Here is a 13066-nt window from a genome sequence, read left to right as displayed (position 1 = left end):
GACCCTCAACGCAAAATACAAACGTGTGAGCCGGCAGAGCCAGGATGAGGCTCGAGAGACCTGGCTGCCAGCCCCGCCTCTGCCCGGCGCTGAGCCAGTGGCCGCGTCCAGGGCACAGGGCCTTCCGGGGCCTTCGTCACCTGTGAAGCAAGAAGGCGGCTAAGCAGAGGGTGTGAGCGCAAATGAGCTGCACGGGGTCGGCGGAGAACCAACCCACGAAGCGCACGCGGCACTCCACACGGGACCGGTACGCGCGGCGAGCGTCCATGGCGTTAGCTGTGACTCCGCCCCGCTGTCCTCCGAGGCCCTCAGACCCGGCCGTGCACCTCGTGACACCCCAAATGGCAACTTTCAGTTCACAGTCACAGCTGCAGGAAGGAGCAGAAACGTGAACCCACTGGAGATGCCAAAACTGTACTTAAAGATACAATAAAGACTGAGCAGAGGAATGGGCGGAAAGAAAGAAATTTAGGAGAAAACAAAAGTAACTTCTGTTATCTTCACCCACCACGTGTTTAATACCTGAAAAACACAGCACAAAAGGCCGAGCGAACACACTCCTATCAGAGGAGCCGCTGGAGGTGCTGGTGGAGGACGCCTGGGGGCGGGCGCAGCGGAGCCCAGTGGCCTGGACCCCTCCGGCCGCCGGATGCACTCAGGCGCCTGGGAGAGCACACCAGAGGCTGGGAACGTGGGGCTCAGAGGCGGGGAGGGTGGCCAGGACTCAAGAGTCTACAGGCAGTCCCGTCACACTCTGAAAGGTTTAGAGCCACAGAACCCCCAGGACACCGCCGGTTAGCTGCAAACACAGGGATGTGAGCTCACCTCTGGGGTGGGAAGGAAGCCCCGTGTAGGTCAGAGTTATAAAGCCCTCGGTGGACAGCTGGAGGCTCTTCTCCAGCCCCACCAGCCTTCCTGGCTTCAGATTCTTCAGCTCTTCCGTCGGGGTCTCTGCCTCACAGCCGGAAGCTGGCTTTCCATCCAAGGTGCCACAGACGGGCATCGCGCCGCACACGTTAAACTGCAGGCCAGACAGCGAGAACCACACACCAGCTCAGGCCACGTGACTCACCGCGAACGTAACCCCGAGCAACTCAGACCCTGCCCAGCCAAACAGGGCTGTCTGCTCGTTATCCAAACAACTGCATAATTTGTTCCTTATTAGGCAAATGGCCAACTTTCCATGCCTGGGCAATTAAACCCTGAAGCTAGTACCTAAAGCAAAAATCAAAGTCCGAACGGCACTGCCCATAAATTGCCTGTAAGGCTTTATTTATACAGCCCCGTATCTCTAAGTGCATGAGACGCGTTGCATATAACACGCAGCATGGATAAGAGAGAGACTGTAAGTAGCCAGAACTTTACAGTATTTTTGATAACACGAGGAAAAGCGTATATGGTTGAAGTCACATTAATTAAAAGTAAATATACGGGGATACCCCTGTATTCCTTAAAGCTGTCGATACCATTCGATTTAAATCCAGTAGTTGATATAATGAAGCAGGATATGCTCTTCGGTACGAGACACGGAAAGGAAAGACTTCTCTACAACTGCTATGTGTCCGTGGACGACGTATAAAAAGTTAAGAACTACATGTACAAAGTATTTTTCCTTCAGACCAAAGTTTACTACTTAAGAAATGGCCACTTAAGACTACACCCAGGCAGGTGCCCTGCAGCCACGTGGGCTGCGTGGTCACAGAAGTATGCAGTACGTAGGGGCAGCTGAGCCCGGCAGGGCCAGGTGATAAGGGACAGGGCCGAGTAGCCGGCTGGCGGGCGGCACAAGGGCTGCGCCCTGGCTCCCAGGAGATTAGACGCCCACCAATCACCCCACTTGCACCTGCATCGCCCACGGTCTGTCCCTGCTGTCCGCGACTGCGCACCTGCCGCCTCCCGTCCCTGCTGCCACACGGGCACGGCCTTTCTGGCCTGCTTCGAGCATATTCTCTGCGGGGTCACCTCTTCCAGTATGTCCCCTACAGAGTTCCTCTTCGCTGGCACGTTCTCCCTGGGTTCACCTCCTCTGGCATGTCCGCTATGGGGTTCACACTCACACAGACAGCCAAATACACCGTCACCTATGATAACCTGCTACAAGCCAAACTCCAGAGCAGCAACTTCTGAGAGGGGGTGGGGAGAGGGAGGGCTGCAGGCCACTGTGCTGAGTGACGAGCCCCATCAGGTGCCTTCTGGCTCTGGAACAATCCACAGGCCCTCCCGCATGCGCTGTGCCTGCAAAGTCCCCTTTGTATCTAAGTGCCATGACATTCTCACCCCAACTTCCTGCTTTCAAAGGGTATATTCTCTTCTTCCACTGTGGATTTTGCTAGAAGACGTTAAACCTAAATAAAGATTTTTAAAAGGCTTTCTCCCTGTCTAGCAGCGCTTAGTTTATAACAGAACAGCATTAAGTGGAGATTGTCCTCCTCACCACTCCAGACACCCTGTCAGGGCCGCCCACGAAGGAAGCGCCGTCAGAAGACCCCAGAGCACTGCCACCGGTCCTCTCCCTCTTACAGGGGAATATAATTTCCACTTGACCAGTGGCTCTGAAACCCCAGTGGGCATCAGAGCCACGTGGGGCCTGGTCAAAACAGACTGCCGGGGCTTCCCTGTTGGCGCAGTGGTTAAGAATCTGCCTGCCAATGCAGGGGACATGGGTTCCAGCCCTGGCCCCGGGAGATCCCACATGCCGCGGGGCAACTAAGCCCGTGCGCCGCAACTACTGAGCCTGCGCTCTAGAGCCCGTGCTCCGCAACAAGAGAAGCCACCGCGATGAGAGGCCCGTGCACCGCAACGAACAGTAACAACTAGAGAAAGCCCACGCGCAGCAACTGAGACCCAACGCAGCCAAAAATAAATAAGTAAGTAAATAAATAAATTTTAAACAAACGAACAAAAAACCCAGGCTGCTGGGCCCCACCCACAAGACACTGCGCCTCCCGCAAGCTCCCAGGCGATGCCCACGCTGCTGGCCTGGGACCACCACTCCAGACGCATGGCCACGGGTTAGGAATAGCCTATTTTCTAAAGAACGATACCCTCACATCTGCACCATAACAGGATGGGGCGACGGTTTCACCTCATTTTCCCTTCAATCTGGATTTTCTCATCTCCTCCTGGGTAAAAGCTGCCATCACAGGGCCCTGGGCAATTCCCAAGGGCACCTGCCTCCCCTGCAACCAGCTGCAGGTGACTTTCACGCATCCTCCCGTCCTTTCAAGGCAAGTCGGAAATCATCACACCAGCCTTACCACAAAAGTCTTCCCGATGCCCGAGACCACGTATCCTTGGGAACTGTTTAGTGGGTTCAGATCAAACACATACCCACTGTTGGGGTCCCTGATGGAGCAGGCCTGCAGGAACAAAAGAGGCAAAGAGGCACATTCAAACCTGGCCCATGAGAACATGGCAAAGACAGAGCAGCTCCAAAGCCTGCCCGGCGCGGACCGCGCTGACGCTACAGCCCGTCCGAGAAGCAGCCCCGGGAGCGCTCACGGCCCCTTCCAGTGCTGCGTCTGAAGCACTCCAAGTGGGACACCAGCTCGGAGATGCTGACCTCACCTGAGCTCCTAAGGCTGCTTCATTTACCTGAACAAGACCACTGCTGACCCCCAAGGAAAAGTGAAGAACCGTAAGAGACCCACAGATAATTACCTGTCTCCTCCCCTCGTCTAAGAGGGATAACCAGCCGCCCTCTTCCCCCACCGCCTTGTATCTTTTTTCTACCCCACCCGCCATACGCAGAGAATGGAGCAGTGGCCACAGCCTCAGAAAGCACTGCCGGTGGGCCAGGGCGGCGGGCCCCGACTCCCACCCTCCCTGGTCCCACAAGCCCGGGACCCTGTGCCGGGAATATTCATCTGGGTGAGCCTGGGCTCTGCTACCTGACGGAGCCCTGCAAAGGGAGGGAGGGAGGGAAATCCGTCCCATCGTAAAGAAAAACACCCCGTGCTGTGAGCACACGGTGCTGGGAGGGCAGAGAACACATCTCAGAGCACCTGGCTGCCACGCTCTGCAGGCAGGGGTTCACTCGAGGGCAGAAGCACGTGCCAAGGCCGAAGAGCAGCAGGAGCCTAGCACTGCCGCGGGCGCGGGGCCGAAGCAGAGCGTTAAAACCTTAAGCGCCACGTTAAACCACACGGGCTGCGTCCGACAGACGACGGGGCACGTTTCAGCCAAGGTCGTGCTGTTTAAGCAGCCACCTCTGCGGCGACGGAGAGCCCAGAGCCACTGCCACGCCGAAGGGACGGTGATGTGGAGAGAAAGGAAGGAACCCAGAGGATACCCGAAGGTCCTGGTTCTCGTCCCAGGACCAGGAGCCGGGGCCGAGGGAGAGGCACGCGGGATGACTTCCAGACGCCTGCTGTCGAGGCGGAGGAACCGCAGACGCCGCGAGGGATTAAGCAGCACCAGGGGAGGGGTGCGGAGCCGGGGCGCCCGGTGGGAACGGCCGGAGGCCCGGGACGCACCCGTACCTGGTCTGTGTCCGTCGTTACTTGGACAGGACAGGCGGCCTCCGTGTTCCACAGGAAGCTGACCACGCACTCCCAGCTGAGAGAAAATATGGGATGGGTGTTCTGAAAGGACAAATCCGGGATAAAAGTCAACAGGAGAACGTGGAACTCGCTCTAAGCAAAAGACTACTTGCCCGATAAATAAAAAGAGCGAAAATCTATGGATCATCACGGGACACTGCTAGGCTAGGTGCTTCGCGTGCCTCATCTAATTATAACTCGACGTCCTCAGCACTCCTACTAAGGAGATGTTCTTGTTCTCTCTTACGCCCGGATGCTGGGAAATTCACCTGAGGTCACGCCAGGACTCCGTGGCAGCACTGGGGCCCAAACCTAGGCCTGAGTCCAGTCCGCGCTTTTGAAGACCGTTCTACACCCAGACGCAGAGCAGGAGCCAGAGCCAAAGGTCCCGGTGCACGCGAGCACAGGCACGCGAGTGCAGACACAGGCGAGCTTGGCCTATGGGCTGAGGGACCGGGATGGGGCGCAGGGAGGCTCCCGGGCTCTGTCCGCAGCTGTGGGTCTAGGTATACGGGTGTGCCCACCCCGCGGTGAGTCGCTGACCACCTGGGCACTTTCCTGGGTGTGTCTTCAGTAACAAGTGTGATGAGCGTCCCTCAACCGAGCCTCAGGACCACCTCTACCCACCCTGTGTGTACAGATGAGCAAACGGAGGCACAGAGGAGGTGAGGCGCCCGCCCAGACGCACAGGTGAAGGAGATGCTAGGCTGTCCCGCACGCCTCACCCACCAAGCGCCCTCTGATCTGAAGTCCCCACCCTCTCAGCCGCAGCGTCACCAACAGTAAACTAAACACACACCTATGGCTCTGCCTCACCACGCAGCTGTGCCAAGTGCTGGGACTGCGGAACTCCCCGGGACGTGACCCTTCCTCGGGGTTTCCTGGGCCCGTGAAACGCGCCACCCCCTGCAGCACCGCTGAGGGATACAGTGACAACGCGCCATCGCTCTGAAAACTGAAAAACACTGTCTCCAAACAGGACGTCACAGGAGAGCTGGAAAAATAAGGGTCTGAGAGAACTTCCTGGGACTGTCCACCATCTCCGTGGCAACGAGACACCAGAGAGGGGAAGCAAAGTGGGATGAGGCCCAGGGAGGGGACGCCGGACGTGCCCAGCAGGAGGCGAGGGAGGGCCGGGCTGGGCAGCCAGCATTCCTCCCTGGGAAGCCGACTCTGGCTTATCAGAGCCTGTGTTTACAGCTCAGTTATGCGATGCTTTCCTTGCACAACTCAGGCTGTGCTCAGCCAGCTAACATTTTCCTTCCCTTATCAGAGTGACCTTAACCTCTAAAGACATTATCTCTTGGGAAAAACTCGTGTGCTGGCAAAGGACGGAGAAAACTTGGCGTCTGCAGGACGCCTAGTATGTAAGTGACCGAGGCCCCCTGCCTGCGGAGAGGAGTGGACACACCGGGCAGGGTTCTTGTCTACGAAGTGAGAGAGGACGCTGTAGCAGACCCTTCAAAAGTGTAACCAGCCCTTGGAAAGAATCTGCTTGATAATAAACATGAGCTCTTGATTATTCCCACTCAGTGTTCATCTAAGAGTTTGGCAATTATTCAAAAAAACACGTGACCCAGGTATAAATGTAAAGCTCCAGGTTAAAAAAATAATAATGAAAATTAAAAATAAGCTTAGAATAACAAAGTTCTGGAAATGGACACCGCTGGTGCGTGCCCGGCACTGTATATGTACTTAATGCCACTGAACTGTACATCTAAAAATGGCTAAAATGGTAAATCTTACGTTATACGTCTGTCACCACATTGTTTTTTAAAAACCAGTGGGGACTATTCCCAATGACCCCGGAGCATTTTTATCTGGAGTTTTTCTCTTCTGTTCTGTTCTGCCCGAGGAGCTCAGGCCCAAATGCAATCTCCATCACCTTCTCCATTTCCCAGCCTTGATTTTTCATTCCTGCTCTTCTGACATATTACACACACCTCCCTCCGTGTTCACCCACTGGCCGCAGCTGCACCCAGCCTCGGTCTCCTCATCTATGAAGTCTGCTGTCTGGACTGAACCGTCTCTAAGACCTATTCTGCAGCCGTGATCCTCAGATCACCACCTCACAGGAACTAGCAGGCAGGGTGGCACCTGTACCGCTCGGAGAAAGAACTCAGGTCTACAGAAGACCACACAGTGCACATCACAAGCCGGCAGTAAGAGATCAGGCTTAAAGTTGAGAAAGGACAGCCACGAAAGCCCCTTTACCGTGCTCCTTGCCTCCTTGAGTTTGTATCACATGCTGACCTGAAGCGGAATTAAGATCAACCTTTGTCCCCATGAAGAGACCCAGAGGAACCCAAAGCAAGCAAGGTCACAGGTGACAAGCAGTGCCTTCCTTACCAGGCTGCCCCTGGAACAGACGAGGTGGATCCTGGTGGTGTAGGTGGTCCGTCTCCCATCGCTGGTGGTGCAGGCCGAGCCGTTCACATACTCTAGGAGGAGGCTGCCGCTGTCCTCCACCATGGGGCCCGTCTTCGCCACCCCCAAGTTGCTGATGGAGACGGTTTCAGAAAACGAACCCTGCAAACATGCGTGTCTGTTATGTTTCCCTCCGAAAACAACTGATCTCCTCATTACTAACACAGTGGGCTCTCGTCACTCACAGTAGCTGTGCTCTATAAACTCGCCACAAATGCTGAATTAGTGAATACAGAACCACTGTTTGTGCACAGAGGGGAAACACAGCCAGCCCTCCATATCCACAGGTTCTACCTCTGTAGGTTCAACCAACTTCAGATCGAAAATATTCAGGGGAAAGAAATTCCAGAAAAAGCAAAACTTAAATTTGCCACCAGCATCTATTAACATAGCATTTACACTGCGTTAAGTATTATAAGTCACCTAGAGAGAACTTGAGAGTGAGGATGTGTGCAGGTGACGTGCAAATACTGTGACACTGTATGTAAAGGTCTTGGGCATCCTTAGATGTTGGTATCTGCCGAGATCCTGGAACCAATCCTCTCGCCACTCACCAAAAGGGACGACTGGAGGGACCTACGTGTACACTTATGTCACACAGACTGTGATCATGAATCCTCAAGATCCTGGTAGATTCCACGTTCTTTATTTTACAAAAGAGAAAACGAGGTTCAGACATGCTAAGTGACTTATCCGAGGCCACCCCACTGACGGGCATCAGGGGAAGGACTCCAACCCCACCCGCCTGGCCAGGGGCCAGGAGCTTCCGGCACCGCACTGCCCGCCCCTCGCGTCTCCAGCCTCTGGCCGTCTGGGTAGGAGAGCTGAGACGAGAACGCAGAGCCCCGTCAGGCCACTCTGCGCACGTCCGTGGAAGACGGTGAAAGCGCCCGGTACTGATCTGGAGTTACAGATAAACATGAGCTAGTAGACCACTTCGCAGGCGCAGAATCTGTGAATAACGAGGACTGACTGTCCTTTGAGGCCGCTGCTCCAACAAAGAGCATGTGCGCATGTACACGTGTACACACCACGGGGCGCTCACCCTGAACCACCAGAGAGCGCTCGCCAGCTTCCTTTAAAACACCTCCAAGCTGCCGTCTAACAGAAGCCAGGAAAGTACATTCCCGACATGCTATTTTTAAAGAAGCACACGTACATCTTTATTTTAAGATGCACCGTGTACACAGAGCCCAGAGAAAAATACCAAAGCTCCGGCAGGAACTGCATGCCATCGGATGACAAAGTGCAGCTTGCACCCTGGCGAGAGCTAACACTTGGATCTAGTTCATCCACAGCAACTCTACCCAGCAGGTGGCCCCCTAATTAGTCCAGAAGTAAGAGCTTTTGGAAGCAAAAACTATTCTTTACAGATGTCTGCTGCTCACCCAGAGACACTTCCTCTGCCAAGTGCTGTGAGCACAGGAGGTCCCCGACACCCAGGCTTTTTAAACTTTTAAACCTGAACAATGACTCGAATACGATCACATCTGTGGGGGGCAGAGGAATTCACCGCGAGGCCCCTCCCACTCAGAGGGCTTCTCGCCAGCAGCCAGGCCCGCTTAGACCTGAGAGTCCCGAAACAGCCCCCTCCACCACCCAGCCCTGGGCTCGGGAGGGGATGGCAGACTCACTTGGTCGTTTTGGTACTTCATCTGGCAAGCGGACGCGTACCGATCGCAGCCCGGCACCGGGTTCAGAGGCCGGCACACATTGATGTAGTACTTCCTCCACGTGCTGTGCGCCCCCGCATTGTCCAGGGCGTACCAGTTTCCTCCATGACCGCCCTCGGATTTTGCTAGACTGAAATTTCAAAGGGAATGGCATGCTTTTCAAGCTGACACGATTTCGGTCCTACGATCCATTTCTAAGCAGTTAGAGAAATACCGAAGGAAACGCGCCCCGCCCACCAAACTACCAAAGCCGGCACACCCGTGTTGCCGACCTCACTAAATGCAGCCCCCCCCCCCCCCGCACACCTGGAACTGGCCCCGCACCTCTGCACCGGCAGGCATTGCTTTAAACGGTGCAGTGAAGACTGAGGCTTTGCTGGGCGAAGACCGGTCGATCTCGCACAGGCTACAGGACCATTAGCAGAATTCATTCTGCTGCAAGCTCCCCACCTCCGTCCTGCACCTAGAACTAACCGGATTCCCTATCATCGGCTGAGTCGCGCGCTCGCCGCAGGGTCTAGTCGACCTCGGTCAGGCCGACGCGCCTCACCTGGACAGGTCGTACTGTTCCGCCGAGGCGGGGTCGGTCACCGCGCACTCCAGGGCCTCCTCCGGGCAGGCGTAACTGCTGTACCACCGGAAGTTGTAGGTGGAGTTATCTTCTTCCTAATCTCAGGACGAAGACAGACATGGGAGGGGTGGCAGGAAAGGCGAATCATTACATAAAGCCAGCATTTCTAAAACGACAGGGAATTTTTTTCTAAATAAAAACCACAGGAAAGTTAATGTACTTTGCCCATCCCCCTCTCGTTTTATTAAACGTAAGATTGCCCAGCAATAAATTAAGATGGAAATCTATCCTCTGTTAAATGGGAATAAGGGATGGTTTTGATGCTTTTGTGTGTTTTGTACCCAAAACCAACAGTCATGGGCTGTGACTAAGGTGTACGGCCCACCGGAGCCAACAGCTCAGAAAATGAATACTGCCCGTGTCCTCTGGCAAATCTAAAAGGATTAATTAAAATCCTAGGAGATGATGATTTGCCCAGGAAATCAGACTAACAATAGCTCTCCTTCTAAATAAAGGTCCCACGACAGGCTCCTGTGTAAGTCCTGGGGAACCAGACAACTTGATGGTTTATCCCCAGGGACAATCCCAGCTCCTACGTCACCTACAACAGAATCCTGTGTCGCTCCAGAAAAGTCACAAGCCCTGTCCTGAGCGCTTTTTTCCCTTCCCCTGCCTTTACAAGACTGACGTTCTCACCCTCCCTGCCCCCGTCGCTCTGCAGACACACACAGCACAATTCCTACCTGATATTCAGGGAGACCCACTCCAGCGTCTCGATCACAGAGGAAGGTGAGCAGCGTGGCTCTCGGCGTGTGCCTTTCATTATTATAGGGCGCGCCGTCCCTGTAGCTCAGCTGGATCATCCCGTCATAGTATGAGAGCTTGGCATTACTGCGGCCCAGGTTCCAAGACTTCCCATCACTAAAACGAACAAACAAACGTCTCTCAGAAAAGATACCAAGACCAGAAGCTCTGTGATGCTGCAATGCTGAAGGAAGGGCCGGGGACAGCGCAGGAGGTGGCAGTGCCGGGCCCGCGGTGAGGACCTCAGCGGTGAGGATCTCGGCGCCGTGGCGGCGCGAGGGCAATCCCACCCCACACCAGACCCAAATCCACGCTCGGCGCGGCTGGTTTAAGGCACAACTCCCGGACTAACACGACACTGAAAGGAGACGCGCGTACGTAAATCCATCTGACAACCGAGAAGTGCCGACTGCACAGAAGTGAGGCGGCTGCACGCACCACTTCCGGTCCTGCTCCTTCTCTGGGAAATGAAAACTCCCAGCAGCGCCCCCTGCTTTTCAGTCCACGTCTTCCCAGAGTCTACACACTCATCGTAAAGCACAGATGTCGGCAGACAACACACCTACTCCAGAATCAAACACCCGTGAGCACAAGATCCCTGACGGAAGACTGGCAACTGGAAAGGGTCACTTGCCTTTTGGACACCTGACAGGCTCCCGAGTCCAGCTGGCAGGAGCCCACGGACACCGCACCACACACGTTGATGTAAAACTCGTACTTCTCCGTCTCAACTTTGTAGGCACCATTCTTCTTTGTGAGAGGCGACAAGTCAAAAGAAAACCCTGAAAAAGAATCAAGACCATCCCAGGCCAGTGAGACCCGCAGCGAAGAAGAGCCCCCGCTCAGCTCCCGACCAGGCCTGCCCGACGGCGGGGACGGGAGCCGCCAGGACCGCCATCACCACCACTTTCCCCTTGGAGACGGGTCCCCCATCACCACGTCCCTTTTGCCGCAGTCACCGAAGACCCGAGTCAGAGCCCAGAATTCCTGGGCGAATAAACAACCAGTGTGTTCAAAGTGGGACGACCACAATACAACAGCCGTGAAAAGTCAACGGTGCTGGGTTTCTCGGCCAGAACTTCACGCGAAAAGCCTTTTCAAACACGATTTACTTCCCGGGCTCAGGTTCTGCGGTCAGCAAACCTACCTTGACTCTGAATCTAACAGGTTTTTCATGATCTCAGGTACGCCTCAAACACCACATTTTCAGAGTTTTGGTCAAACAGTATTAATATAATTCTAAGACAGATTATCTCTGAAACACTCAGAGAAAATGTTAAGAACCAAACAAAAACAAGCTAAGCAGGTGCAGGCGAGCCTGCCCCACGAGGCGCTCGGACACACACCTGCCTGGGAGTCGAAGACGGTGCAGTTGTCCCCCTCGGTCCTGGACAGCACGCAGGCCGCTGCCGTGTACCACTCAAACTCGTAGAAGCAACCGTCCGCCCCAGAAGTTCTCAGCACCGGGGCACTTTCTAAATCGCCTGCCAATGGGGAAGAAAGACCCATCACGGATCCGGTCTCAAAAAGCTTCCCTCGTTCTAAACACGCTCCTACCGATGCCGACCTGACGCCCCTAGAGTGGTCAGACCTTCGGAGACAGAAAGGACGAGGCTGGGGGCCAGGGCTCGGGGGGGTCCGTGTTTAATGGGGACGGAGCTTCAGTTTGGGAGGACGAGAAAGCGCCGGGGACGGACGGCGGTGTGAGCGCACTTCAGGTACGACGGAAGCGTGAGCTGCTTGGCCGCCACCGAACCGTGCGCTCAAAAACGATTAAAATGGTGAACTGCGCGCTACGTGTACTGTATCACAATTCCTTTAAAATGATCAACCTTATACTATGTGTCTTTTACCATTTTAAAAAATTTGAAAAACAAAACAAAACAAAAAACTGTCCTGGTCCTTGAACTTATCCCACAGCTGGGAATTTATCCAAAGGAAATCTTCCAACAAGAGGTAGAGAGGATATGTCACAGCACAATCACCAACACTGGAAACATGCTATTAACCCAACAATAGGGAAAATGCTTAAAAATAGTAAAACCAAGCCATTAGCAACAAGGAAGCTCCTAAAAATTGTAAACACAACTGTGAAACATCAAAGGGTCTTCACAAAATACTATGCTTTGAGGAACATAAAAATATGTGGATCTATATAGACCTTGACCCTGAAAAACAAGGCGCATTGTGTGTTATCGACGCCGAGATCGCAGACAGTGTGTTCAGGCGCTTGTGCTGCTGCCCCTTTGGAGGAAGTGGAGCGGCCTCCACACCAGCCCGCACAGGCCTCGGGAAGAGGAAGCCGTGCCAGGAGCGTAGCTCATCTGGAAAACTGCAGCACGACCCCCTGGACACCACACGGTTTCTCCATCGCTGCGCTGGGCTGGGGCTGGGGCGGGGGACCGAGTCCGCTGGAGCAACGCTGATGCTTCTGGAGCCCCGGGGCCCGGCCCGAGCCCGCTGTCCCTCGCCACCCCAGCGGGGGCCGGCGGCAAACCGAAGACCAAAGGACGCGGCCGCCACTGGGGAAGCCCGCGAAGGCGCCGCGCGTCTGTAACGTGTACCTGGTTTGCACACAAGCGTTATATTTGTGCGTATTTTCGTGCCGCCACACTCATCGCCGTCTGAGTAAGAGAGCTGAATGTGTCCTTTCTCTCTTGTGGGAGGAGAAAGAAATTTGCCCAGATTTTTACTTCCGTCCTTATCTGGAAAAGAGAAAAGAAAAGGGCAAAAAAACAGAAAACGTGATTCAAAATGATGACACAGACGAAGAGGGACCAAAAATGAGCCGAGACCCCGCAGGTGTTCGGAGGGTCAGTGGGTTTCTCTTGAGTGACAAGTCTGACAGGGCAGTGGCAGCCACACCGAGGACCCCAAGGGCACCTTCAGGCTTAGGAGGAAAGTACGAGAGTGAATAAACAACGTCCTCTGAGGGCCCAAGGGGCAGAAAGGCAAGAACACACGTTACACCTTCCTGGAAAATAGCACCGTTCGCCCCCCCCGTTTGTGGGGCCCTCAGCTCTCCTGAGACACAAGGCCCGTCGAAACCG

At 54.7% G+C, this 13066-nt stretch overlaps 1 protein-coding gene across 1 annotated transcript in view; it reads right to left on the bottom strand.

The window, feature by feature from the left end:
• IGF2R (insulin like growth factor 2 receptor) overlaps positions 1-13066 on the bottom strand; it is a 109477-nt gene that overhangs the window by 42633 nt on the left and 53778 nt on the right. Inside the window, exons 13-22 of the mRNA XM_059083757.2 lie at positions 12581-12721; positions 11363-11500; positions 10651-10798; positions 9956-10133; positions 9192-9307; positions 8603-8771; positions 6891-7070; positions 4482-4583; positions 3258-3359; positions 826-1021 (exon numbers count right to left, since the gene is read on the bottom strand). Coding sequence (XP_058939740.1) covers positions 826-1021; positions 3258-3359; positions 4482-4583; positions 6891-7070; positions 8603-8771; positions 9192-9307; positions 9956-10133; positions 10651-10798; positions 11363-11500; positions 12581-12721 — 1470 coding nt within the window. The remainder of the gene's footprint in view (positions 1-825; positions 1022-3257; positions 3360-4481; positions 4584-6890; positions 7071-8602; positions 8772-9191; positions 9308-9955; positions 10134-10650; positions 10799-11362; positions 11501-12580; positions 12722-13066) is intronic.

This window comes from Kogia breviceps, chromosome 13 (genome assembly GCF_026419965.1).
Source record: "Kogia breviceps isolate mKogBre1 chromosome 13, mKogBre1 haplotype 1, whole genome shotgun sequence".
In the NCBI taxonomy this organism is placed as follows: domain Eukaryota; kingdom Metazoa; phylum Chordata; class Mammalia; order Artiodactyla; family Physeteridae; genus Kogia; species Kogia breviceps.
Note: the sequence above shows the minus strand (reverse complement) of the source record. Positions and strands in the feature narration are given on the sequence as shown.